This window comes from Rosa chinensis, chromosome 5, assembly GCF_002994745.2.
Source record: "Rosa chinensis cultivar Old Blush chromosome 5, RchiOBHm-V2, whole genome shotgun sequence".
NCBI lineage: Eukaryota > Viridiplantae > Streptophyta > Magnoliopsida > Rosales > Rosaceae > Rosa > Rosa chinensis.
This window is the reverse complement of record NC_037092.1, coordinates 12,676,117-12,704,097: the sequence shown is the minus strand read 5'-3', so window position 1 is coordinate 12,704,097 and position 27,981 is coordinate 12,676,117. Positions and strand designations below refer to the sequence as shown.

Sequence of the window (27,981 nt, the reverse complement as noted above, 5' to 3'; positions counted from 1 at the left end):
CTTCAAATCCTGTTAAGCAAATCAAATGGTATATTGGTATTCAACTAAAGAAAGAAAACCTTGAGTCTCCAAATGAATAAACCAATATATATATATTTCACTCCCAAAGTCTGCAGGATGAAAATCCCAAATGAAGGAAATGATACACTTCAAAACATATCAAACACAGGACCATAGTGAGATTCTGCAAAGAATGAACTATCAATTTCTCTGTCTTCTCACACTCGCTTATTGTTCCCAAACTGCAAAAGAATCAATTCTAATATGTATATATATAATGCTCTCCCCACTATGTCCCATGTTTCTTTGTCAACCCTCTGCTCAATTCTCAAAAGCACTTGTTGGACTTGTGCCGGTACAGCACCCTCTTCTTCTTGCTCGAAGTGTTCTCGATTGTCAGGACAACCTTTCCAGGCTCATTGCTTCGGAAAGTGTTGCGAATAGGCCCTTCAGTAGCTCCGATCTTCTTCTTCTTCTGAACAATAATGGTGTAAGACCCTTCATCACTAGGAACAAACTCCTCCTTGTAATTCACTTCCCATCCCAAAACACTCACATCCCAAACCAATGTGCTATTATCAACCTGTCAACATCAAAAACAGCATTTCAATCAATCAATCTGTTGAAACCCTAATAGGACTAGTAATCAAACAAATAAAAAAATTACTAGTACCTCAGCTACATCAATCTCTATGGTTTGGGTTGATCCGGCCTTGAGAGTTAGCTCAGAAACAGAACCATCTTCGGAGGAGAAGAACTCGGTGTCATTTTCCCTCTTGAAGCCACCATACTGAACCGGTATCTCCTCAGCTGGAATGTACCTGAAAATATACACAAATTTAGTTCATTTCTCAAATTTCAAGCTTATAATTGAGTCCAAATCAGATCCTTGATGGCTAATAATGCAGGAAAATGACTTACTTGAGAAGGGTCTCGGTGACCTTAGCGGGGCGAGCCACCACAAACTTGCTCTTGGTTCTTTGAGTCAAGAATGGAGACAACAGAGCATTGAGTGCATAGTACCAGAATGGAACATTGATGAAAATCTACAATCAAAATTAAACAAAACCCATCAATTTAGAACCAACATATATCAATTTGGTAAAGCAAACATGTTAGAAAAGTCGAAAAGCTTACATTTTTGGCAACCAATTCAGGGTAATTGTCCTGCAAGAGCCCAACAGCTTGCTTTGTTGCAACCCTAAGCTCCTTCTTGATTGGCCCAGGCGAGTTCTTGAGGTCATTGATCTGAAGCAGAGAAGTAGCACCACCAGGCCTTAATTCAAGCTTCTGGATACTCTTCTCCATCAATTGAACCCTCCACCTCAAGAATTGGCCTCTCTTCTCTTCATTTCCGAACGTCTTCTGGTAAAGCTCTTCGTTGTCAAACACTCCGAAGATGTTGTAGCATACAGGGTGGCCTTCGCGATCCACACCGTTCAAGTAAGCAGCAGAGCTCAGATCAGAGCAGATCTCCTCAACCAAAATTGAATCAATTTTCGACTCCTTCCTCCACTGCAGAGTCTTCTTCAGCATCTCGAAGGCTTCGTTCACCTTGAACTCCCTGGCCCTCAAGAATTTCAAGAGCACCACATCAGTTCCCTCAGATCCTTTTGCAGGGAACAGAGGCACACCCCAGAGTGAGATATCTGTGTCGACGACTTCGCTGGATTCGGGTTTCGCTTCTTCCTCGCATACCGGAACTGCTAATTCTTCTTTCTTCTCAGCCAATTCTGGTGCCTTTTCTCCTTCCTCTGTTTTTTCAGCACACTCTGTTTTCACAACAGCCTCTGTTTCCTCTGCTTTCACAACAGCCTCTGTTTCCTCTGCTTTCACAACAGCCTCTGTTTCCTCTGCTTTCACAACAGCCTCTGTTTCCTCTGCTTTTTTCACAGCAGGCTCTGTTTCCTCTGTTTTTTTCACAGCAGCCTCTGTTTCCTCTGCTTTCACAGCAGCCTCTGTTTCCTCTGTTGTTTTCACAGCAGCCTCTGTTTTCTCTTCCTTCTTCTCCTCGACGTCAGCTACGGCCTTCACCTTCTCCTCAACCTTCTTGGGCTCATCTTTCTTGAAAATGTTGTTGCCCAAAATGGCTTCTTCGAGCTTCGATTTGAGCTCAACCAAAGCCTTCTTCTCAAACTCCTTGAGATCAGAGAGATAGTTGCTCTCCTCCTTATAAGAAGTGCTCTTCTCAACAGTGGTTGGCTTGGACTCGGATTCCTCAACAACAGCCTTCTCGCACTCCTTCACCGGCTCCTCAACCTCCACGACCTCAGCCGCCACCGCCACCGCCACCTGGGTCTCCTCCACAGTCATTTTCTCAATCAACCCAAAAGGCTAAACACAAATTGGATTGCAGAGAGAGAGAGAGAGAGAGTTGCTTGCTTTGCTTTGCTTTGGTGTGAGAGAGAGAGGAGAGGAGAGGTTGTGAGTTTAAGGGTGAGGATGGTAACGGCTATATATTTCGAAAGGGGGTGGGGCCCACTAACGGTCACTTAGCTGGAGTCCACCGCAGAAGGGGGAGGACTGGAGGAGGGAGGAGGAGCCGTTGAGGGAAACAACTGGGGGGCCCACATTTTGCCAGGGAGAGAATGATTGTGTATGGTTCTGCTCCAGTGCCTGTTAAGCCTTTTAACTTCATGCGGAGCATTTCATTGGTTGTGAAGGAAAGAATATTATTTGCTTGGTTTTTTTGACCAAGTCTTCGTTGTGCCAATGGGGACATTGATATTGTTGCACTGGCAAATATTAATTTTTGATTCTCTTTGTTTGTTTTTAATTGAACAGCTAGATTTTCCTTTAAATTTGTCATTAGTGTTCCCAACAAGAATAATACCTAGACTGAATGGCAAGGCAAGTATAATGAGAGATAATTTGACAGCTTGGAGCCTCGGAATGTTATTTGTGCAAGTCGGTTTTAGAGAGGTTATTCGTAGTTTAATCATTAGAATGATACTCGTTTTATCTAGCGAATAGTTAACTCAATGTCATTCAAATGTGCTGATAAACACAAATATGCTTAAAAGATCTTTTAAGCTTGGTTGATTATTCGCATAGGTCAACTTTGTGTAGAATCCACAAAATAATAAATTGTGATCATTGAACTAAAGGAGAAAGTGCACAAAAATGAAGATTCACTATGGATTTCACTATCTTTGCATCAAATTTAATATAAGAAAATGACAGATATTCCATGCTCACAATCCTGCTTTGTGATCATTAGACATCTCATATGCTTAGGCTCTATTGTCTTTTAAATTCATAGACAAAAAGGAATACAACGTCCCCGTTCTTCATGAAACCAGCTACTACCAATGAAAAACGGTCCAATTCTTTTTGGTTCTTTATAGAAAGAAAAAATTATATTCGTCTGTAGGTCCAATTATCTAATACCCTTTTTTCTCAGAAAAATAAATTAAATTCCTGATTTCCCGGGTGACAGGTTTGTTATATGGTGCCACCTGGCAAAGTACATTGGCTGATGAGGTGCACCAACTTTGTCTCTGACTTGGGCCTTAAGCAACTGATTATTAGGTTAACCTGTAGCAGCATGTGAATTAGACAGAGATTATGGTCCACTAATTGATCGTCAATCTAGCCGTTTTTGTATACCCACCTCCAATTATGCTCTGTCCACCAACTACACAGCAAAGGTGAAATCCCCAAATCCCCATTGATTGAGAGTTCAATACAAATTGAGAGATCCTGGTGCAATAATAGAACAGTTTGTTTGATCCTATTACATTGTTTGAGTACACCTAATAAATCAGTAAAACTCACATCTCCCATAGTTGGGAAGAAACTAATATACAAAATTTCAAGGTAACCCCCCGCTCAATCATCTACCGTTAATCATGGCCAAAGCCGTTGTTTGGTCATTGTCACCGTCATGGTGCTTCATGAAATGAAAACTCACATGCCATAAGTAAGCTCACCAGACAGCCCAGATGCTAGAAGATTCCCACTGTACAAGCATTGATCACGTAACGCGCTATTTTCCCTCGTTTGGTTTCGGAATATCCACATATCGACCAGTTGCCCTGCTCAAGCACAACAATGAAAACATCACGCAAATTCCAAAGGATGCTCATACCGTTAAATTTCACATGTAAAGCTGACGGAGAGCAAGAACAATATAATTGCATAAGAAGAAAACTAAACAAATGGCTTGACAAGAAAATAACAATCTAGTAGCATCAAAGTATGTGTTGGAATCACTTTTTTCGGATAGCTATTTGTCTATTTTCTTTAATCTTTTCCTCTTTTTTTCTTTCAGGTGATGATACAAGTTTGACATATAATTGACACAAATGGGATCCAGAAAGCAGGTTCTTGCCCTCACAGAAAAGACTGGAGTAGTTCCCATGTTTCCCCTTTTGATCAGAAAACAATATTCAAAATCTACAATCTCAACAGAAGTATTTAGCTAGAAGACTTTTATACCGAAAGAAACTTTGTATTACAAAGTCTCTCTTTTTTGATTGAAAATTAAGGAGTCTTTCAAAATGGTTGCTTCCAACCAAAAAAAATAAAGAAAGTATAACTGGTGTATAGTAAAATGCTTCTTAGCATAACTGGTGTGCTACTATAGATATTTCAAAACTGGATAACATATAGCAATTATGTTTCATGAGTATAATTCATCCTTGGAATCAAACATGAATCTATAAAACCACAATCTTAACGTTTTACCATACCTATCATATGACAAATAGGCGTCACCTATGGTTCCTGCGACTTTATTCCGTACCTTACGAACACAGACCTGTGAATTGCAGTTTATAAATAGATAGCAACACTTAGCATCAATCACACCAATTAGGGAAAAAAGAAGATAAAATTAAGATCACAAGTGATGGCCATGGTTTGTTAAATGCCAGGGGTGGGATTTTATGGGAACAGAGAGGAAGAATTGAATTGTGTATGTGTAATTGCCCGTGGAAAATTTAGGTATACTCACCTGTACTTGATCAAGGGCCCCAGCCTCTGGATCCCGATTACGATGAATTACAATTCCATTGTCACATTTGTTTATGAAATGTGCACTTCCACTTATATCATAAAGATTAGGAGGACCCCCTACCCAATGGTGCAACTGTTACAAGGTACATAATTAGAGAAATAACATGAAAAAGAAAATTGAGCATGATCATGGTCAAAGTAGCCCAACCTGTCTGGGATGTGCTACAAACCAAACATGACAAGCATGATGCTGAGCAAACCGTTTGACATTGGTAAGCATCTGACTTACATACTCTGTTTCTGTCCTGTTACAAGTATTGGTAATAATCTCGTTAAGCTAACCATAAAAATTGTTCAAAAAAGAAAATACAGTAGAGTTATGGCATGCAGCTAAAGTACAAGGAACTTGATGAGCACCATAGTAAGCATGGTAAGAGGTACCTCCTAAATTATGTGAATATGATGGCTATTCCCAATTTCCTATTTCTTTCCCCAATTAATCAATAAAGACAAATACCAATGCTTAGCAGTACTTATAATCAATGCAAAACAGTTGGAAAGAATTCGTATATAAATACAAGATTTGGCTAATCACCAATGCATACAGGTCCATAACTCAATTCTTTGAATGTCCAATGGTTTATACCAGCAAAAATTCCACCAATACTAGGAAGACTGAAGAATAGAGTAAAAACTTTAAACTGAAATTCAGCATTATTCCTGGCTTGTTCACGTGTACATATATAAAACAGCAACATATTAGAAAACACAACACACACAATGTATTGAAAAGACTCACTGGTTTGGTGGACGTTGATGATCAAGCTCGTTGTAAGGATCAATTACAAGTCCACGCACCCCATGCCTAAGTACTGCTGCTCGTGCAAGATCAAGAACCCATTTGATATTTGGAAGGGAATCATCCTCACACCTGTAACATGATAGGAGTAAAATCAAAAGCGCCCCAATATGATCAGAACTCAGAAAAAAGGAATCATAGACTTTTAATCCAGAAGGTTATTTTTTGGATCAAGTCTACAATTTATAATTGATTGGTAAATCAGAGATATAACCTCATGGTTCTCAAAGAAGACCCAATGCATAAACATTCTACGCTCATTCAGTAGTTCTTGTATCATTGCAGCCATTCAAACAAGATAGCAATCTCAAAATTTTGTTCTAGTAACCAATAGAGTAAATTCTTCCCAAAAGAAATTAAAAGACTGAACAAAGTTTCTCAACCATAGCACCAAAAGATGTGAATGAAGCCAAATAGAATAGATCAGATCACCAAGCCGTTGCCAAAAAAAAAAAACTTGTGATTTCATTTTTCACCTTTTCCAGGTCCCTGTCAGCTAATTTCCATTTCTATTTTTATTTGAAGTTCCTCATAGTTACTGTTGTTGTAGACCACGAGGATAACTTACCCCATGCAAAAGCAGCTGTGGAATTTGGATCTGTAGGTGGACCAAAGGGATTCTAAGAACATGACAGAAAACTAACTAGTCTAGGGATGGCACCTCCCAAATTCCTAAGCCCAAAAGTGATGGTTGATAGAGGACTAAGCCCAAGCTATGAGATAAATCTAGTGCAATTGTTAACCTCTCGATAAGTATGATCACAGTTCAACCTCCCATGCCCTGTTCCAAAAAAAGCTACGATAAGCAAGGATTGGAACTCCATTTGCATGGAAACTGTGTTTGCAATTTAATTTCTTTGTCCAATTGTGTTGGCAATTTTTAAAAAGGAGATGACAGTCATTGATTTTATGCTAACACAACTCCTTTGAATCCATGATCTCAAGCTAGCTGCAGCCCATTGAAGACTCCACAAAATTAAGCCAGAGTACAACCGAACAGAAACCAAGCCAAACCATTACTAGTGTTCCACACAGGAAGAGAAGAAAAACAAAAGGTCAGAAAGTAGAAAGTTACTAGATCCAAATGGGTAGATAAATTGCATCGAGTTGTCTTAACAAAAAAACCCATTTAAAAGTAACTGTGCTGATAATTTTTTAGTTTAAGGAAAGAAGTGTTAAGTAATTTAGATTATGATAAAGTCGATCTTCCCCAAAATAATAGCTTGGTTTTAAAAACAGTGAGATAACAAACTTATGTTGACCCTTCTAATGCTTGCGTTGCAATACAGAAGCCCTAACAACAGTACAAACAGCAGAACAATGATACAATCTAGGCTAAATTAGGCACAACTCATGAGGTACATTTTCCAGAACAATAATTGATCATAAAATCATGCAAGGTCCAAAACAGTTGACTTGATACCACAGCCTACCTTATGAGGTGAAATGTGTCATTTAACCATTGTTTCCCGCGCTCAAATTCTTCAACACTCATTCGTTCAGCAGGACCACCATAGCTATAGTCAACCAATGCAAAATTGAAATTGACAATGCATTAGAAAAATAATCTTAAGCTACTGGAAAAGCACCATAGCACCGATTTACACAAATAAAGGCAACTTAAAAACTGTGAAAATACTAGAAGATGTAAATTGATGAGTTGCAATAAATGACAAAAAAAATAATAATAAGAATAACAATAATAAAATTTCAAGAAAGAATCACTGTTAGATAATCAATTTGTAACTATCTAGGCAGACCCACCAGGACAGAATCTTCATACTCTATATATATAAGTCAAATTTATTGACCAAAAGAGAAAATCATCATTTTATAGATCATATGTTCACATCTGCATGCAGAAGTTCTTAATGCTTCGCTTGCTTTCGGTTTTTTAAGGAATTGGATGCTTGGGAATAAAAAAAGCCAGACATTTATATCGGATTAGTTTCGTTTTTGGCCGTGCCAAACCTAACCAAAGTGTTTGGTTGGTGTAAAACTACAAAAACTGATCAGAACTTGTCAGCATGAAGAGAGGTTCTAAATCATTTTTCAGACCTTTGTCATTGAGGACAAAACAGATGACAATTCATGAGATGTTTTTTTCTTTCCACCCTTTGTTTATGCTATTTTTTTTTAAATGTCAGTCCAGCTTTACTCCCAACTTTATTTTTCAAAATGTTGAAGAACATAGTCTAAATAAAAAATAGCTTGCCATATGGGATATGACAAGTCTAATAAACTGAAATAGAATAAACCTCTTGTAACCAATAGCAAGCTGAAAGCATAAGAACTGAAATCAGTAAGTTCTTGGCTCCACTCCTAACCATGCCCTTCTCGGTTAATATTGTCCATTAGTAAAATAGACAACAATCACACCCCTAAAACATCTAGAGCAATAACAAAGAATATTGACAAAAACTCACCGTCCATCAAAGAAAGGCTTCTGTATGTGTTTCTCCAGCAGCTTTCGTGCATGCTCCCTAACCTGTAAATCATTAATGAAAAAGATTGATATGAAAGAGTAACCAAAAAAAAAAAAGCTGCAACTATGACTTGAGAGAATATGGTTAGAAAGAAATGCAATTACACCTAAAATAGCTCGCACAGGAAGACACCCCTAGGTGGTCTAAAGAATAAGCCTCAGACATAATTAGGATCACAAGGTCACAAAACCAGTTCCAATTTTACCTTGTTATCGGACAATGAAGGATACACACTTTATATGCAGGTTAGAAGACAAATTTAGAGTTCTTGGAAAAGGCCATCAGACAAAAATAAAACCAGAATTTCTTACTGTTCTCAATTCAAAAAGTTTTAACATCTTTCAAATTAAAAGCATGTCTAAGCCATTATTTTCTCTACAAATCACATATCCAAATCAGAAGGAATAAGTTCCATATAGGAGAAAACAGAAAGTTCAAATATTTAAATAAGCTTTACCTTGTTTTCCATGGAACAAAGTGCAAATTTCCAACCATATCCTTCATAGAGATTGCACAAGAGAGCATCAATCCACTCACTCTTGCCTGAATTAGGAACTCCTGTTACTATAGTCAACTCACCCGGGACAACCTTAAAATCACAACATAAACATTAGGAACAAAAATATATTATATACATTTAAAATGTATGGGTGTGTGTATTTGTGCGCGCTTTCTACACTAGTCCTCAACTCCTGGCCAGCATAATTTTCAACATATAAGATAACAAAAGAACATAAATGTAGTACTGACTATATAAATATATTCTTGACAACTAACGATAATACTAAGAAATATAAAAAGAGTACCCTTTATCAGTTTGCCATCTATTGAGAGAGAGAGAGAGAGAGATTCTGCTTTAGGATTACCTCATCACATAAGACAATTATAAGTATGTTATCGAAGAGGACATATTCACTTAATTTATCAAATTAAAATATGGTCAGTGCACATTTTTATTTTATAGTTTCATCTGCTTTTCAATGACTATGCTTCGGTCATTGGATGCGCACTATGCCTAAATTGTGAAGCACACAAATAATATATTTATGGGCCTGATTTTTGTTATACAGTTGCACAGTCATAAGTTCGAAAAAGATCCCAACTCAGATCTGCAAAGTGTACTTTTACCCACCGGCTACTTTAAAGAAAACAAAAATTAAGAGAAGGAGTGGGGAATCTGTTTAAGTTTGTGTTTTAAAGCTATTGAAAGCATTGATAAATTGTCAAAAGCAATTTCGTTCTCAAAAGGAGATGGAATAACCAAGACAGAATTGTATTTCTAATAAGTATACAAATCAAACATAAGTTTGTGTTTTAAAGCTAAATTTAAGTCATTTTAACCGACAGAAAAGACAAATTAAATTAGTAAAACAATAGATCATATGATTTAAGTGCAATAAAGTAAGATTAGCATGTCTTCCAGGAAAAAAAAAAGAAGCAAAGTTTAACAACTGGAGCAAGTTCATCTGATACTTATAAATTCTAATGTCGTCATGTTCTCGTACATTTTAGTATCACCTCAACTTAAACAAGAATTATGCGTCCAGTATTACATCACTTAGAAAAGCATAAGTGTATCCTTACATTGTATAAATCATCCAGATCTCTCCACCCAGTTTTGACACCGCAATCATGTTTATATGTCCGATGGTAATATGCATTAATTTCATCAAAGTAATCTTGAAATCTGAACAATCCACGTATAGGATATAATTCAGCATTCTCAATTACTTCCTTCAATACAGCAGGTCCCAAATACATGAGAACCTGCACAGGAAAATTATGAGGGATGGTAAGGATTGCTACAGTGATCTCAAAGTAAAATATCAAATAATATGTCGGATGGATGTTCAGAAAAAAACATTGACATGGCAATGATAAAATCATTTTCAGTTCCAGAAGAAGATGCATATAATACAAATCTTCGCATAATATGTTTCGCCAGATTTGGATACTTAATCTGTTGCCTCTACAGCATGTTGGTTGAGGATTTGTATCATGCATATTACAGATAATATCACAACTCACAAGAATATACTATTATGAAACCAGAATTGCACCAGCTTCATATGAATACATATATGTTGGAACATGCACATGTATGCATATTGAACGTTAGAAACTATTCTAAAATGATCTTCTCTTAATCATTATACTTGTATATCAAACAACAAATTAGAGAAAATAGCCTTAAATGTTCATTTTTCCCCTAAATTCTCACTCAGTTATCGATTTACCCCCTCACAAAAACATTTTGTTCAATTGCACCCTAACTTTCTAATTCTGCCACTGTCCCCCTAACCATCAATTTTGATGATGTCATCCAATTTCTGAATTTCACCATCTATTTCACAATTTTGATGAATTTTTGTATTTTACATATTGCCTAGGCCCAACATGTGAGAAAATTGAATAATAAAAAAAAAAAACAGTTTGATTCATAAAACTTGAGGCCTTGTGTCTTTTTTTTCAGCTTTCCCTTGGAGGTTGACCTTAGGTGAAATGAAATGGACAAAAGTACCTTCTGGTGTAAGGCACATGAGGCCAGCTTAGTGGCAAAATTGGATGAAGCCATCAGAAAATGATAGCTAAGGGGAATATCGACAGAAATTAGAATAGTTCAGGTGCAATTGAACGATTTTATTGTCAGGGGAGAAATTGGCCACTAGAATGAGATAATATTAAACAAAAAATGATATTAAACTAAATCTGCATCAGTATATATGCTATGTCTCTGACCTCGTTTGCATCTTTGAAGTGTTCAACCTGATCATTTTTCTTTGGCCAGCTGACTCGCCAGCATCTGCAGTAACACAGACAGGGGAAAGTCATTTCTACCAAATGCACATGAAGATTGCTTCAACTTAACCAAAAGATGGAGACAATCATAGAAACCTCTCTCTTCCAAGGCGGCGGGCAAGTTCTTCAGCTAGGGCTTGACCAGGCCCATCTCCATCAGTGGCAAGTATAATGCGTGATTCCTATCAAAATCAATTAAAATTAGGAGCCAAATCCATGAACTCCTGTACTGATGTGTTTTAATCCAATAGCAGGAAATGTATTTGCCAACCTTCTTTAAGTACTCTTTGCAGTTCCACAGAAATTGATACTTTGTATCCTAGCTTTACAGAAGAGACAAAGGAGCATCAGATCCAAATAGTATGAAGATAAGAATAAATAAATTTGTCTAGTGAGTAGATTAGTCTCTGCCGTGCCTTAACAAATTATACAAATAATAATATAAACTAATAAAAGTAAAGAAATAGTAAGTAAATAACGCCAAATTTTGGTTGAGAAAAGTCATATTCGAGTTTGCAAAGATATATGGCATGATCACTATCTTTCCAATCTGTGTTTCTTTATGCATATTGGTAATTATTGAGAATTACACTAGTGTCCTGTATAGCTCCTTTTTCACCTCTCGATATAATCCCTGGAACTACCATGAGAATATAGGGACCTGACTGAAACAGAACTTTGGGATTTGGTGTATTGGATGATTTGGATTAACAGTAGCCACTGAAACCAGTCCAGTCCAACACAACATGTTAAAATATTCAAGTTATCAAGATCTTTTCAAGTATATCCAGTTTTTATGTAACATGGAGGAGGTTCAGAGTTAAACTTGCTTCGGATGATAAAAATCAGGTAAACATCAACATATGTGGAGCAACCCAAACTGCATATCCATTCGTAAATAAGTTACATGAATCAAAGTAAGAAAAGGATATAGAGACACAAACCTGCTCTTCAGGTGGCACATCCTTATCGGGAGGAGAAGCCTTGGGAGGAGCACCATCAGGCACACTCACGCAATTACGATAGCCAGCTTCTTCCATTGCAAGCTTATCCATCTCGCCTTCTACCTAAATTATAAAACAAAGAAAATAGATATATGGTGGTGCAACAATATTCTTTAAGGCATCATAAACTGACAAGACGATGGAAATCATACAATGATGATATCATTTGTATCCTTTATATCATCCAGCCCGTAAAAAATCCTTTCAGTATCCTTCTCCTGAGATAAAAGCAAAATGAACATGTAAACATCACTGAAACTTGATTCTGCTTAAAGCGAGGAAAGAAAAAAACATAAGCCAGACAATATCTTATGTGGTACATATCTAAAAGTTCAAAATCATCCCAACATAGGGGCAATGATATCAGCCCATGTATTGTTATGCTATATGTGTTAGTGTTCATGCGCATATAGGCTCTAGAAAGATATATTATTACTGCGAAAGAGAAAAATATGTTACAAGGATCATACGAAGAATGACTGCAAATTATACAAGAAGAAAAATATACAATGTATATATAAAGTATCATTTATTGCAAGAACCTGCCAGAACTTTTTGTTGATGTCCCGATACTTGCAACTAATCAGCTTTCCGTTCCTCCAATAAGTAAATGCAATAGAAATCTGCATATAAAAATTCAGAAGCAGTTAGGTACCACAGAATACTAATAACATTAGGTTTAAGAGACAAGGATGGAATATTTGCCTCAGAAGTCAGGACTGAGATAATGATGTTCTCACCTCAGGTCCCCAAGTCTCTTAATTCATATTATAGAGATAATTGAAGCTCAGTCTTTTATTAAAGGGACAGTTAAACTTGAATGCAACTTTCTGCAGTTATATGTCGTAGAGTACACTACATCAGCACTTTTTTTTTCTTTTTTTTGAAATTCATATGCTTTAGATAGAATAAATGAAAGTCTACTATGAATATTTGTAATTAATTAGAATCAATCAATCTTTGCAACGTGACTTATCAGAATTGTAACCATAGGACGTAGCTGGTTCACAATAATGACGCATACAGTACAAATTATGAGGAGGAGAAATGTCATATACACGAAGTGCAAAGCCCAAACCATTATGAATCCTTAGTTCAATCCATGACAAACTTAAGTGAACTGCTTGACATATAGAAAATTTTGTGCCCATTTTCCTTAGGGAATGTACGTATTAGGAAATTTATTGACATATGGAACTTAAAGTCATAATAGATAGCCCCATTAGGTACTATTATTTCATGTTTATCAACAAAACTTCTGATCCCATTTCATCAGTGCACTTCAGTTTTGATGGCTGCATGAAAATGGTGATACTTCTACAGTCTAATAATCCAGATTACTGTACTACTCAGCTATACAGTTGTTCTAGTCATCTAGTATACAAGGCAAAGATCATGAACATCCAAATATAAAGCTGAAAAAGGAAAAATTTGTCTTTTCCCTTTAGCATCATGCACCTGATCTGTTATGGAACAACGCTTTTGCATTACTTTATTCCTCTGTACTGTTTCCCTTGATATTCCTCGCTCTGAAAAAAATGCAAGAACCTGAAACAAGGTAAGATAAATATAAATCCAGGTTGCAGTAAGAAAGAAAACCATAATTTACTGATGATAGTGTCGGTATTAGTGTCACACAAGAAGCAGTCAAACTTCAGAAAATAATAAGTCTTGACCTCCTCACAAAGTGGTTCCAGTCCTAAACTTTCCACTGCGATTTCCCTTTTTGTCTTATCTGTCGTGCTATTCTTTGATTTTTTATAAGAAGACTTGCTTCCTGCAAAGGCCTGCAAGAAAAGCGTGCCAGTAGCCCAAGTGACTCTCGCATCAATTGATTTGCAATATATTGCAATACACATTTATTTTGAACAGAACTTGGGTACAGAAACCATCATACCATTGTTCTACCTTTCCAATCACATTTTCGGCGATGGCACTGCCAAGTAGCATAACTCCTAGGAAATCATAAGTGCCAATATAAATAAGACTTGCAATCAGTTAAAAAATAGGAAGAAAAAATTGTAAAACACTAGCAGAAGAGAAGCATACCAATCTTTTTCAATAAAAATGGATAAGCTCTTTTCCTCTGAATCGCCACCTTTGCACTAGCATAAGAGAAGTCAATTCGATTAACACTCAAACTTTCGTTCTTTCTTTTACTCAGTTAAAGAAAACAAAAAAAATATACTGTTCCAAGGCGATCTGTAGCACATCATGTCCACTCCAATTCCCTAAGTTTCTCCACTAGAAAATTGCCAAGAAAATCAAAAATCTCCTTAATCTACTCCCCACTAGTTTCTTTTCCATTTTTTATGGCCTGTTCCACCTGTAAATGTGTCTCCAGCCCTGAGAAAAGGAAATGCCAAGAAAGATTCCTTTTGGTCTTCTCAAATGCCATGGTTCTATGGCAGAATAGAACTTTTGAAGAGTGGATTGCGGCTGGTCGAGAGGACTTATGAGTGTTAAGTTTTGGATTTCCCTTTCGACATGGGTCATTTCTGAGTTGAAGGGTCTCTCTTACCTGGCTATTCCTAAAAATTGGAATTGTATAGGCTTGAACACGGTAAGTAATCGAAGGATTAAGCTTTCACATACAAGAAAGTAATAACTTCCCGCTACTCTGAAGAAATACCTATCCTACATTGTTTGTTTCTGTTCTGTCTACCCAAAATCAACACTGTTTTTTAAACCAATACTTGTTATAACATACCATTGGACAAATTAAGATAACATAAACTTACATTTTCGTATCCGAAACAAGCTAAACTCCAAAAGATTAGCTGATAAAACTATAACATACCATTGGACAAATTAAGTGGCCGTACTGCGCGGGTTCACATATTTCATCATCAATGCCAATCTCCTTCAACTTTTTCGTCAAAGCCTCATATCTCTGCTCATCTGTTATCTCCAAATCAGCTACACACAATCCACACAACAAAATTAAACAACATCCAAACCACAGACTACTGTATTAAGCAAAACAAAATGTAGAGAATTCTCAAGGGCCGTACCTAGTTTTGGGGTTTTGACATTGGCATGTGAGACATAAGAATACCCATTAGTCCTGAGGCAAAAGGGCCGAGCTTTGGACCTGGGTTTAGGCGGAAATGCAGAGAAAACGAGTCTGTGAGAGTGAAAGGAGTGTGTTTGTGAAGAAGGAGGAGATGGGTTTGTGAAAGGTGTGGACTTTAGTAGCTGCTTGGAACCCATGAGAAGAGCAGTGCTTGAGGATAAGGCTGAAAGCTTATGAAGAGGTCGATGAAGAAGAAGAAGACGCATACTTCTGCAGAAAAGTAACTGGGTTTTTTGGAAAGAGCTTTATGGTTTCAACTGGGTCTTCTTCTTCTTCTTGTTGAACTGGGTTCCATGGCTCTTAAAAGAAGAGAAAGAAGGGATAGGAGGAGGAGGAGCTGGGGTTTAAGGTCGATTGGTTTATTTGGTTGCGCGCCCCTGTTCTAAAACCTTAACCAAGACCCGGTACCCAGTTCTCTACTACCGACAACCCGTACCCGAGCCCAACCCGGAGAATTTCCTTTTCAGTTTTGTTCTTTTTGGCAGAATTGCAAAAGCCCCTCCTACTAGGGTTGCTTCTTCTAACTCCTGCATGCCAAGATTTTACTAGAAGAGGCTAAAGAGTTTCTCTCCTCATTTGGATAGTTCATATTTTTATATTCTTAGAAATTGTGATAAATTATAGATATATCGTATCCGTCAATCATTTTTGGTGCAAGTTGTGATGTTAAAAAATAGTCATATACCACCGATTTAGCTTATTTCTCAATTAATTTCTTATGTAACTTGGTTTAACCTCATCTTCTTTTGCGAAATCAAGAAACGACTAGCAATAACGAAAATATGTCTTTGGTTCATAGGTGTTATTTTCTACTTCAGAAAGACCATGTTCGGTTTGCGGGTGGGAAAGAAAAAATCATCTCAAAGATGCAAATACTAAATATGCTAAAGGATGAGCAAATCTATACACAAATCTGTAAACCATATGGCGCTTAAGTTAAGACATAAGAGTGAAAGCATTTGCTGAAGACTAGCAGACAACAGCCATTTCTTCTTAGCATTTGACTTATTCGAGTCTTTGACAAGAGAAGTGGATAAAGCTTTCCGGATGCAAATTATGATGGGACAGAGCCTATAGATTTTCTAAAAGGTTTATATAAACCTTAATTGAAGTCTAGACGGATCACATTTTCAATGGAGATACCAAACCACGTATTGAAACCAACTAGTATCTTTGCTATATGCCAATGCAGTTGAACGTCTGCATTCTATCACTCTGGAATTGGAAGTAAATAAAGCGAATCTGAAAAAGTGTCCGCAAGGACTTCTAGCAACTCATGAAGCAGATGATCAATCTCCCATTTTCTGATTAAAGAAAAGCTTGACATTTCTGGTGTGTGATGCTGAGAGATTTCATATGCACCACAAGTTTGTTCTTCTAAAAGTCTAAAACCCAATGAAACCAATTTGGAAAGGTATCCCTGCTTCAAAGACCACGACTTCCCAAGCACTCTCTACCCAATCCAGAATCTTCAAATCTTCAAATACATAAATCAAAACCATCTTTAACTCATCATACTCAAGAGTAAAAAGCGTAAAAACAGGAGTTTTGAGCATCACAGCTTCCAACAAAACAAATTAAGGTTATAATGTAGCAGTTCTATTAATGATAAAAACTGAAATAACTACTGAAACTTTGGAATGAAAAAGCATAAATGCTTTAATTACATAAATTTTGGGTTCTCAAATATCAGGCCTAGGCACAAAGTTATATGCAATTAACACATAATCAGAAAGCCGTGAGACTGGTGTGCCTTGGTGTGCCTCTCAATCAAATGTTCCAAAACTAATATATCTCGTCATCAGGGACGTCTGGTGTCAAGAACTTCATTGGATCTTTACTAATTTCCTCATAACTCATTCTTGGTTTTACTTTGTCTGGGACAGGCTCCAGAGGAATAATACTATCTCCATCAATAACTCCGTCAATTATTCCATATTCTACTGCTTCTATGGGGGACATATAGCGATCTCTGTCAATATCTTTTTCAACTTGTTCGTATGAACGACCGGTTACTTGTGAAATAATTCTTGTGACATTGTCTTTATTGTGCATGACTTCTCGAGCTTGAATTTCTACATCTATTGCCTGGCCACTAGCTCCTCCAAGAGGTTGATGAATCATAACCCGTGTATTGGGCATTGCAAAACGCTTGCCTTTGGTGCCACCACCAAGGATTATTGAAGCTGTAGATGCTGCAATGCCAAGCGCAATTGTGGAGACATCAGCCCTCACAAGCTGAACGACGTCGTATATAGCCATTGTGGCACTGACATAACAGAAAAAGGCAAGTCAGAAATCAACATGAACATGAAGCGGGGTCATGAAGCATATACAGCAGACAATGTTTCAGATGAAACTAATTAAGCAACATCTTTAGTCACTTCGTTACAGGTTCATGAGTTCATCCAATGCAATCAAATTTATTTTGCATTCAGTGTTTCCAGTGAGTGAGTCACCCAGCTGGGCATACGTGCAAACAAACCCATTCTTTTAAAGTCTTGGTAAATGCAAACGGCAACATCATAGCAGTCATCATCCATCCCGACTTAAGGTGTCACCCTTCACCAACTTTTTCTCTCTACATTCCACCTGAGGTAGAGTACAACTGCTAAACTACTCTGAACTGCTAGTCCCAAGGGTATTATAAATCCTACACAATATAAAAGCCCTATTTGACTAAGCTTCAGTCTTACTTAACTAATAAAGGATAAGGAGCTATCCAAAACATTGGATCTTTACTTTCAACATATTTGCATCACAAATATCTTAGGTTACTTCTCTTCCAGTGATGAATGACAAGGACACTGAAAAACATAGAGGTATATTGCACTAAAATCATGTGTATTTATACAATCAACTTCGACCGTTAAGAGGCAACTGGGAACAGAAAGAGCTAGCGTGGGAGGGTAAAGTGTGTCATTGCCACAATGCCATTATGGCACTTCCCTGACTTATTAGAACCCTGCTTATGCCAACATCAAACTCAACTGTTCTTCTGAGTCTCACCCCCATATAAGCGCCTTACTCTATTCTCATAAAACAATCAACTAGCACCACACCTTCAAGTCTTCATTACACATGAACAACATTATCTCAGTAGTCCCTTTTATCATACATTTCAACACACCCAGTGAAGAAACTAGTACAACAATTAGTAACAATCAATAACTAATGATGTCAAAATCAATGTCCACCCCACAAATGACTTCAATGTAATCTAAAGATGGGTCCTTTACCACTCAGAACTGCAGCTAAGTCTAAAAAAAGCAAACATTTTTATCTATATTCAAACAACAAGACACAAAATTGAAAGAAACCCAGATGCGAAAAGAGCATGTAGAACCTGAGAGAACCACCAGTGGAGTTAATGAAGAGCTTGATATCCTTCTTGGGGTCCTGAGCATCCAACAAAAGCAGCTGGCTAATAATGGCGTCAGCCACAAAGTCATCAATACTACTACCCAAAAAGACAATCCTCTCCCTGAGCAGGAGCCCCATGGCGTCGCCCTCGGCGCCTCTCATGGCCGTCGCCGGCGTCTGAGGCGCGGAGTTGAGAAGCAGCGAAGGGTTAGCTGACTGGGGCTTGGAAGAGGCGAAAGAGGGTTTTGGGGTTTGGAGAGAGACGGATTTGATGGTTGGGAGTCGTGAAGATGAAGAAGTGGGGAAGTAGGAGATGGGTTTTGGGGCGAAGGTGTGGGAGAGTTTGGGAGTTGAGGAGAATAGAGGGGATGAGATTGAGAGAACGTCCATGGTTGCAGAGATTGGGTAGTGTCTGAGAGAGCAGCTCAGATTTTGATACGACGAAGTGAATTGAGAGCAGGTATAGAGGTTACAGACCCAATTGGGCCTAAAAGTTAAAGGTTGACACATCTTCCCTAAGTTGGACCCTGCAAAGGGACGCATAGAGGGTTTTAGGTCGGTTTAAACTTTAATGTAACCTTTGAAGTGAGGCCGTAAATTGACTTGATACAATCATATTGAGTTTTGGCTCGGTTTAGTTAGTTTGAGCTCGGCTTGTTAATGAAACAAGTCATGTTTGAGCTTTAAGGCGTTGTCTGCAATGAACCAAAACATTTTTATACACTAAGAGACGCCGTGAGGTGGGCCGTGAACTTGACCCCGTCAACTTGCATACGATAGGGAGGATGAAATTGTGATTGATCAAGTTACCATAAGGGCTTTTAAGGAAGAAAGAGAAAGAAACGTTTAATTTTGAAGCTCATTTTGAAGCCCTGTTCAATCTTCATCGAGAAGAAATTGCGACTTACAAAGAAAACCACTATGAGGGTGATCCCCTTTGAAGAAAACACAAATCTGCAAACAGAGCTCATTATTATTGTGGGTCGTTACATTATGGGTGATTCTTCTTCTTCTTCAGAGTAAGATCAATGACTCAAAATCGATCAAACCGATGGGACGATTGGGTTTCATCAAATAGTCGACGTGATTCTCCTAATTCCTCAAGTTCTGGTTTTGAGCTCACTTCGAAGAGGTGCGGTAGCCAGGAGCACAACAGTACGGCCCTGCCAAACGCCCAAACTAGATAATTTTTCATGGTTTTGATGAAGAAGATGCCAACCCAGCTATAAACCTTATCCCAGATGCCAAAATACCATAAACTCCTCATCCTTTTACCATGACAGCACATAAATTACAGTTAGCAGACCATTAACAGTAAATAAAAATCGCCAGTTTGTGTGGACAAGAACTGGCCGCATCATTGGGCCCACTTTGGTGCAAAATGTTTTGGTTCATTGCAGGCTACTCCTAAGCTCTAATATGCTTGGCTCTAAAAGTTCATGAGCAGTTCAAATTTAGTCACAACAACTCAAACTAAGTTCAAATCTGGCTTAACTCGCCATATATTTGCTTGCTCAAGTTCTTTTGAAATAAATAACCACCACAGATGGTTGAGTTGATAAGAGCCTTAAGATGTGGAACCCTCACACCCGGGTTCAAATCCCGCCAACAGTGATTGGAGTTTAAATCTCAATCTATTCTTGGTGACCAGGGGAATAAAGCGTTTTGACATGATCTCCCAACAAATATTACTCTCTAGTCGTAAAAAGTTTTTGAGGATACGGTGTGATCTCGATCAAAAAAATTTCTTTTGAAATAACTAAAGATATATTTTTATTTTATAATAGGGAAAAAATCACAAATGATTATTGAGTTATGACCCATTCGATACTTAACTCACCATGTTTTCAACAATATCACTTAACTCATTCACTTTTAAATCCGTCTTTCACTTAACTTATTGTCTATAAATCTACCGTTAAAAGCTGTTAAAACTGATGATATATTTGTCTAAACACTAAAAAATGCATTTCCAACTTAAAAAATAAAAACAATTTATTCTGAAGAAAAAAATGACAAATATTTTTTGTCTAAATTAAATTTCAATTTAAAAAAACTTTTAGTAGTAATTTCAGAAATGGTGCGGCTATTACCACCCTACAAACTACTTTGTTCACCCTACAAGTTTCTTATTTATTGAAAGACTAAAATACCTTAATATAAATGTAATACTCCGGAAATTCGTTATTATTTTTCGAGGATTTTCCTGAATTAATTTAGTGGTTGTTGGTACGAGTATGTGGTTCGGGAATGAAGTGGAATTATTTTCGGACGAATAATTATTCAGGAAGCGTCATTTTAGGGGGCGAGAAGGTTGACTTTTTATACATTGGGTTTCTCTAAAAACTTCATTTATGAAAGTCGTAGAGCGCGTCGATATGAGTTCGTGGATATATGGAACACGAAAATTGGAGTTCGTATGTGAAAGTTATGGTCAATGAAAGTTCCTTCTAATTTTGGAAATTACTATAAATAGAAGTTTCCGAAAATGAAAATCATTATTTGATATTTTTGGAAAGTTTCTGTTTTTGGAAATTTCTTTTCTCTCCGTTCTCTCTCTTCGAAACCTTAGGATCCAGAAATTTATGTCCGACCCGACCCAACTGCAACTCACAATCCCGATGTCCTCTGGCCAAGCTACCAACCCAGAACCATTCAGAGCCACTTCGCCGACCTCTCTGTGGTGGCCTCTAGTGACAACTCGCACTCACGGCGGCGCTGCAAGGCTGCGAAGGTGAGAACAGTCCGACCCAACTGGTTTCCTCGATTCAGGCAACGACTAGAGGTGAAACCAATCTTTTTGAGCTCGTAGCGGCCTCCTTTATCGATCCTTGGTGGTGGTTTCGATCGATTCTCAGTGTGGAGTTGCAACTCGAGGTGAACAGTAAATTCTAGCTTGTGGCGGCGATCTAGGCGGAGTTGGTTCAAAATCCAGGTATTAAAGTTGCTCCACTTGGTATTCTTGACATTTTAGACAATTGGATTGACGTGGTTTTAAGTTTTGGCCGACGGGGGTTGTGCCTGTTAGCCAAATAGTCACCTTAAGTATAAGAGCCAAGTTATAGTGTAGAGATTGTAAGTAAGGGATATCGTACCCAAGAGATTGGAAAACCTAAAGGGTACTAGATAAATATGCAAATGTACAAATCAGAAACGATGGCACACAAGTGAACCAAAGTTCATGTTGAATATATGCAAAATGGTGTAGTGGTTTTATTTTGATTTTGGAGACGGTTTCAACTCAAATGAACACACAATAAAAACTTGAAAGGTAAACTAGGCTATGTTAAACTAGATGTGATAGAATGGATGAAAGTTAGAGCTTTGGGTTGTTCACCATAGCCTCTCTTGCATGCATTGATGTTCAAACTATAAGTAATGCAATCTCAAGTATCCAATTACCCTTTTAGCATCTGGATAAGACTACTAAGGCCTAAACTCCTTTGATTTTTTCAATTCCCACCGGATAAGTGTGAAACTAACTACCCAATAACAAGTTATATTACCGGATAAGTATAATTTCTTGCTCCTAGATGCATAAAGGTTTGAGTTTAGATAATCAAACAAGCAAACCAATCCTAGGTCTAGGTGATTTTAACTCATAACCCTCACATACACACCTAGTGTGCTATCATGCTATTAATGTTCAAAGCTAGCTACTCTCTAAACATTGTTCATGTAATGACAAATGCAAAGTATTCAAATTAGCTAGATTCAAATACAAGCATTCACTTCTTGAATTAGCATGTGAAGATGATCATGGAAATTGCATCAAATAAGATTCAAACATCAATTCATTAATTACAAGTTTGGCTAGGGCTTTCAACCCTAGCCGCAACAATAGACTACTCACACATATCTACATAAACTAGCATCAACAAAATGGAAAACATTAAGCTATCAAAGAATAGAGTTTAGAAATGACTAGGGATGATCACAAGTGAAGGATGATGAAGTGGTTGATCATGGAAACTTTGTCATGGAGATGATGTAGTGGCTCCTCTTGTGCTCTAGGTTCTTCCTTGAACTCTTTCTTCAAGACTTGAAATGATGATGATGCTTGGTATATGTAAGATGTTATGAGTAGGGATGTAGTTGGGAAATGAAGTGGTGGAGATGGAGGTTTTGTGGAGGATATGGAGTGGATTATGTAGGGAATAGAGAGAGAAAAGGATGTAATGGCTAAGTGTGGGTGATACCTTCTTCCTTGAGAGAATGGGTACTTAAATAGATGGAGAGAGATGTGAAAATAGTGTTGTGAAGTCAAGATAGCAGCTAGGTTTTTGAATTAAGCAAAGAGGTGGAGTATGAGAGTAGTAATAGATCCCAAAAATAAGGAAAAAGAGCATGGGAGTGATGGTGTATGTTAGAGTATGAAATGATGAGTGAGGGATGGTGATTAAGCCTAAAACATGATAGGTATTGCAGTGATGATGATGGTGGATTTTAATAAGGATAGTATTTGGTTGAATTGGAACCAAAATGGTTGGAATTTGGTTGAGATAGAATGATGGTGAATGGATGTAATGGAATAGATGTTATGGTACTCATCCTCTTTGCTTCTCCATAAATATGGCCGTAAAATATATGGCACCATCGTGAGTGGTGGTGCTGCGCCACTTGTGCCGCCAAAAGTGGTGGTGTAAGGAAAATTTACCGAAATTTCAAATTTTTTTCCTCTTATCAAGATTTTCTACAAAACATGGAATTGGATTAGTCAACATTAAATTAGACTTTAGAACAAGTAATTTCCATGTTTTCGGGCACATATATGTATATGAATTATGATCCAACAGTGCCACCGCCTGTGGCGGAGCTGTGACGGTGTTCCTGCCATGTGGAGCAGTTTCTTGTGTTATTTATCATCTACTCGTCGATGCAAGCATTTCGATATATAATATGTAATTTTTGGAGATCGTATGAGCATGTTAGGGTTTTTGTGATTTCGAACCGTTCGGTTTTCGTTCTGTGAGGAACCGGCCTTTCGATCGACTTGTACCTTTGACAGATCAATCATAGAAGTATTCTGGAGACTTGGGTGGTTTCGGATGAAGTTCCGCCTCGATTGGCATTACTTTCGGGTTGTAGTTCGATTTGGGGATTCGAACTTTAATCATTTTGTGTTCGTGTACTGAGATGAGACCGTATGTGATTAGGTACTTGACGAAGTATTCTTGGACAAATATTTTGTGGTTGTGCTACTCAGTTTTGTATAGAAGACGTAGCAGGATTCTGAGGTGATTAATCTCACAATGTTCATTTACGAACGAAAGTTACATTATCGTTTTGGAAGTTATTTATTTAACTGCAAACTATAGTTGGTATTAGTAACATTCCTGAATGAATGACTACGTGTGTGTGTGTGTGTGTGTATATATATATTTATTTATTTATTTATGTGGAATATGTATATCTTTATGGGTTGTAGGGTGATTTAAGCAATATGGATTAATGGGTTTCATTCTATTGTTTTGAGACTTGACTTTTTGGAAGATAATGTTTTAGGAATTGAGAATTTCTATTGTTTGAAAAGTGGCAAGATTTTTTGTGAGTTGCTTTAACGAGATTTGAAATGGTTTGATCAGACGACCGGGGGTCTGAAGATCTGAGAGTCACAGGTTGTGATTTCTCCTTTTGATTTGATTTAACATTTTGGGTCTAGAGCAACTTGCTTAATGTTTTAATCTAACGACCGGGGGTCTGAGGATTGAGAGTCACATGTTGTGACATCTCCTTTGAGAGTTGAGTAACATTTTGGTCCTGAGTGACCGCTTTTAAATGTTTTGATCTGAAGGTAGGGGACCTGAGGATCCAGGGTAGCTGGGAGTGACCTCAGGCATATAGATTAGGACTTCATGCCTTTGGCCGGGTGAGTGGATACGATCAGTTAAAGCTCTAGTCTGTTGCCATTGTATTCATGGGGAGTAGCAGGGAGCAACTTAATGCTCATGAGTACGCATTTTAAAAGGGAGTTTAAGGGATTCTTTCTTTTAAATGTCCAGGGTGGACTTGTTTATTATGTTTAATTGTCAGAGTTTCAATTTATATGATTTGGTCACTGAGTTGACTTTTATTGTCCAGGTTGGACCGAAGTATCATAGTTGATTGTTAGGTTAACAATAGATATGATTTGTTGTGTTGTTGATTTTCATTATCCAGGTTGGATTGATTTACCATATTTTAATTTTCAGAGTTTCAATTAATATGATTTTGTCACGGGGTGATATGTGATGTGTCTTTTGGGAAAAGAATATTGTTTGGGAAACATGATATGTGTTCCTTTTTCTCGAGTTGAAAGGTTTTCCTCGTTTTGGTATGAGTTGTGTGGGGTTTTGTTTTGAGTTACTCATACGAGCTTTCATAAGCTTACCGGGTTTGTTGTGTGATAACTCGGTGCACTATTCAATGGTGTAGGAGTTAATCCTGCAGGTCAGGGTAATCGTGGCTAAAGCTAAGTTTCGATAGTTGCAACTTTACGGTAGGAAGCCAGTTTTGTGACTTTACTATGTTAAGACTTCCGCTATGTAGTAAGCTCTGTAGAGCATTTATTTATTATTTTGTTGTGGCAATTTAATTCGTAAACTTATGTAATATATGATTCTGCGGAGCGAGTATATATTGACGTTGTGGGTTCAGGGCATCAGTATGTACTTGGTTTAAAAGGAAAAAGTTTTCCAGGTATTTTGTATTGATGACTGAACCATCACGCATGTATAATTATGAGATTATATATTGATTTTTAATTCTGTTTAAAAATTGGGGCGTGACAATAAAATTACAACAAAGGATAATATCATATTAAGAATTACAATTTGGTCTTCTTATTACACTCTACATAATACATACTTAAACTTCATTCTTAATATCTTCATTAATTGTTAAATTCTAACACTTTCTTTCATCATCTTCATGTTCTCACGTTATGCTAACAGAAAAAGAATTCGAGTTAAACCATACATTGGAAATGGTATTTTAGGTTTGTAAATTGGTGAACTAAGTAAACTTAAAATATAGGGAAAATCGTCCGTACAGTACCTGATCTTTGCCCCGTTCTAAACTTCAGTACCTCACATTTAGAAAATATCAGAACGGTACCTGAGGTTTCGACCCCGACCGAAGATCGGTACCTAGTGCCGTTAGCTCCGTTACGGAAACTGATAACTGAAGGATATTTTCGTCTTTTCATGTCTTAATCCCTTATTTTTTCTATCAAAACATTTTTTTCTATTTTTTTTCTCTCTCTCCCTACTGTGCCTCTCTCTCTCTCTCTCTCTCTCTCTCTCTCTCTCTCTCTCATTCCCATTCAAACCCAAAATTCTCTCTCTCTCTCTCTCTCTCTCTCTCTCTCCCTCTCTCTCTCTCGTTCCCATTCAAACCCAAAATTCTCTCTCTCTCTCTCCCTCTCTCTCTCTCGTTCCCATTCAAACCCAGAATTCTCTCTCTTTCTCTCTCTGAAACCCAGCAAACCCAGAATTCTCTCTCTCATCCCTAGATTCATCAGAGGAACCTCAACAATAGAATGTACAAGGAAGGGAAAACAATGAACCCGCAGTGACCATAACACCTCTATAACGTCCCGTATCTCAATTACCCGTTTACTAGTCATTTGGACGGTAAACGACTTTTATTTTCACTTTTACTATCGTTCCAATACGTTTAGTGGCCCTAAAAGTCGACTTTTTGTTCGGGTCAATATTTGAGAAAATGTTCTTCATGAAAATTGTAGGGGACGTTAAACCGAGCGCGTGCATATATAGTACGTAAAAATTGGACTTAGTATGTGAGAGTTATGGCTAAAAATGTAGAATTTACTGTTCATGGTAAGTTATATATATATGGAAATTACTGTTGGTAGATTTCTATTTTTGGAAACCTACCCAACCGGGTAACTCTCCTTTCTCTCTCTCCCCGACTCTTTCTCCCCTCTCGGCCCGATCTCTTTCCCCTCCGGTTTCTTCCTCCTCCGGCCGACCCAGGACGTAATCCGGCCACCCTCAAGCTCGGTTTCTTCCCCCGGTCACGTCTGTTGAGGTATCTTTGGACGATTTGGCCGGAAAAGCTCGGATCGAAGGAAATTCCTCCCCGGTTGCAGTTTTGGGATTTTGCCGATTTCCGGCCATTCCGGCCACCTCCGGCCGCCATATTCCCATCGAAGGTACTGTTTTTGATGGTGATTATTTTCCCTAAGGTGGTTCGTTCCAATTTGCATTGTAGAAGCCGAATTGACAATTTTCCATTCTAGGGTTCTTGGAGCTTCGGGGCTTTCCTTCACCGGCTCGATTCGGCCACTTAGAGGTAAAATTGATCAATGTTGTAGTTGAGAAGTTGATTGGGTCTGTTGAGATGATGTTGTTGCCGGAATTTGGTGGTCATCAGAGAAGGTCGCCGCTGGCACGTGGTCCCCACGCGCCGCCACTGTAGGTAGCGTGTGGTGGCGCGTAGACTTGTGTTTTAATTGTTGTTTTAATCCTATATACCCTATAATGATTGTAGAATGTAATGCTTGAAGTTTGGTGGAAATTGGAGGATTTACAAATTGAGTTTAAATGATTAATTATTGATTATCGTGAATTCGATCGCTGGATTCCTTTCGAATTCACTCTAGGTATTGTATCAATGACAGATTAATGTTGGAGCATTAAGGATGGATATTGTAGAGGGTTGAGGAGTCGGATGTTAGGAAGGGGGATGTTTTGAATTTCCAATTAAGTATCGTGAAATTAAAATTCCGTCCTGTGGATTATATATATATATTTATGATTGTTATCGTACAGGACGTGAGGAGGATTCCCTCGAGGAGGGTTCGGATCGACGGCAGGATTAGCCGTACACTGTGAGTGGACTTTTGTTTTTAAGTAATTGATGCATGCATTATTTTTTAAAAAAAAAATATGCTCTATTTATTCATCAATTTACATTTCGAGTATGAGATTATAAATTGATTTCGTATTATCTCATATTAATACTTTGATTATTGATTCGTTTCCGAAATTGCTTTTGAGTTATAATCTTAATGGTGAAATTATCTTATTTCCGAGGTGATTTCCGGAATTATTCTCTAATTATATTTCGATTTGAGACTTTTAAAGGAGTTTCAAAATGGGATTTCGATGGAGTTGTATTTCCTCTTTTTTTTTATCGACTTCGGTTTTGGCATTGAGAATGCCTTGTTGTTGATTTTGGAAATGGATTTTGTTCCGGTTTACGAATAATATTATTTATGCCTATTTACTTTGAATTTGAGATGATCTTGGCGTGCGGGGTCACGTCTTTATATACTTGGATTCTTATTTCGTGAGATATGTGGGGAAACTATACAGATTTATTGGCTCTCTACGATCTTCTTCCTCACCATACGCGGGTCATGTGAATAGGTCTCCTCCTCACTTACTTTGTGTTTGTGAGTGGCAGTGAGGTAGCTTTCTCCTCCTCACG

The 27,981-nt window shown here is 37.7% G+C and overlaps 3 protein-coding genes across 5 annotated transcripts; all 3 read right to left on the bottom strand.

The window, feature by feature from the left end:
- Positions 1-60: 60 nt before the first annotated feature.
- Positions 61-2,433, bottom strand: LOC112168369 (patellin-4). The gene is made up of 4 exons (XM_024305493.2): positions 1,138-2,433; positions 922-1,046; positions 674-821; positions 61-583 (listed from the first exon to the last, which is right to left on the bottom strand). The coding sequence occupies exons 1-4, from the start codon at positions 2,311-2,313 to the stop codon at positions 329-331; spliced, it is 1,704 nt and encodes a 567-aa protein (XP_024161261.1). The 5' UTR covers positions 2,314-2,433; the 3' UTR covers positions 61-328.
- Positions 2,434-3,638: 1,205 nt separating this feature from the next.
- Positions 3,639-15,711, bottom strand: LOC112168017 (twinkle homolog protein, chloroplastic/mitochondrial). 3 transcript variants are annotated; one of them, XM_040506859.1, is made up of 21 exons: positions 15,122-15,711; positions 14,908-15,026; positions 14,157-14,212; positions 14,005-14,062; positions 13,784-13,894; positions 13,566-13,655; positions 12,650-12,730; positions 12,260-12,325; positions 12,048-12,170; positions 11,375-11,422; positions 11,200-11,285; positions 11,044-11,107; positions 9,889-10,071; positions 8,762-8,893; positions 8,245-8,306; positions 7,252-7,335; positions 5,759-5,890; positions 5,249-5,264; positions 4,958-5,092; positions 4,695-4,762; positions 3,639-4,037 (listed from the first exon to the last, which is right to left on the bottom strand). In XM_040506859.1, exons 1-21 carry the CDS (start codon positions 15,387-15,389, stop codon positions 3,989-3,991), a joined length of 2,031 nt encoding a protein of 676 aa, XP_040362793.1. In that variant the 5' UTR covers positions 15,390-15,711; the 3' UTR covers positions 3,639-3,988. The 3 variants fall into 3 exon arrangements, with proteins under 3 accessions (XP_040362793.1, XP_024160898.1, XP_040362794.1); XM_024305130.2 differs by having other exon boundaries at positions 5,168-5,264; positions 15,122-15,708; XM_040506860.1 differs by lacking the exon at positions 15,122-15,711 and having other exon boundaries at positions 5,168-5,264; positions 14,016-14,062; positions 14,908-14,993.
- Positions 15,712-16,730: 1,019 nt separating this feature from the next.
- On the bottom strand, positions 16,731-19,024 carry LOC112166800 (ATP-dependent Clp protease proteolytic subunit 4, chloroplastic). Its single transcript, XM_024303708.2, has 2 exons — positions 18,530-19,024; positions 16,731-17,452 (listed from the first exon to the last, which is right to left on the bottom strand). Exons 1-2 carry the CDS (start codon positions 18,934-18,936, stop codon positions 16,969-16,971), a joined length of 891 nt encoding a protein of 296 aa, XP_024159476.1. The 5' UTR covers positions 18,937-19,024; the 3' UTR covers positions 16,731-16,968.
- Positions 19,025-27,981: the final 8,957 nt, after the last annotated feature.

Excerpts from the sequence above, each read along its gene's own strand:
- LOC112168369 (XM_024305493.2), bottom strand. The coding sequence starts at position 2,313 with ATGACTGTGGAGGAGACCCAGGTGGCGGTGGCGGTGGCGGCTGAGGTC. Across the intron at positions 1,047-1,137 it reads CTGAATTGGTTGCCAAAAAT|ATTTTCATCAATGTTCCATT; the intron begins GTAAGCTTTTCG and ends TTTTGATTGTAG. Across the intron at positions 584-673 it reads TAGAGATTGATGTAGCTGAG|GTTGATAATAGCACATTGGT; the intron begins GTACTAGTAATT and ends TGATGTTGACAG.
- LOC112168017 (XM_024305130.2), bottom strand. The coding sequence starts at position 15,389 with ATGCGTCTTCTTCTTCTTCATCGACCTCTTCATAAGCTTTCAGCCTTA. Across the intron at positions 14,213-14,907 it reads GCCACTTAATTTGTCCAATG|TGCAAAGGTGGCGATTCAGA; the intron begins GTATGTTATAGT and ends CTCTTATGCTAG. Across the intron at positions 5,093-5,167 it reads TTGTAGCACATCCCAGACAG|TTGCACCATTGGGTAGGGGG; the intron begins GTTGGGCTACTT and ends ACCTTGTAACAG.
- LOC112166800 (XM_024303708.2), bottom strand. The coding sequence starts at position 18,936 with ATGGACGTTCTCTCAATCTCATCCCCTCTATTCTCCTCAACTCCCAAA. Across the intron at positions 17,453-18,529 it reads TCCACTGGTGGTTCTCTCAG|TGCCACAATGGCTATATACG; the intron begins GTTCTACATGCT and ends CTGTTATGTCAG.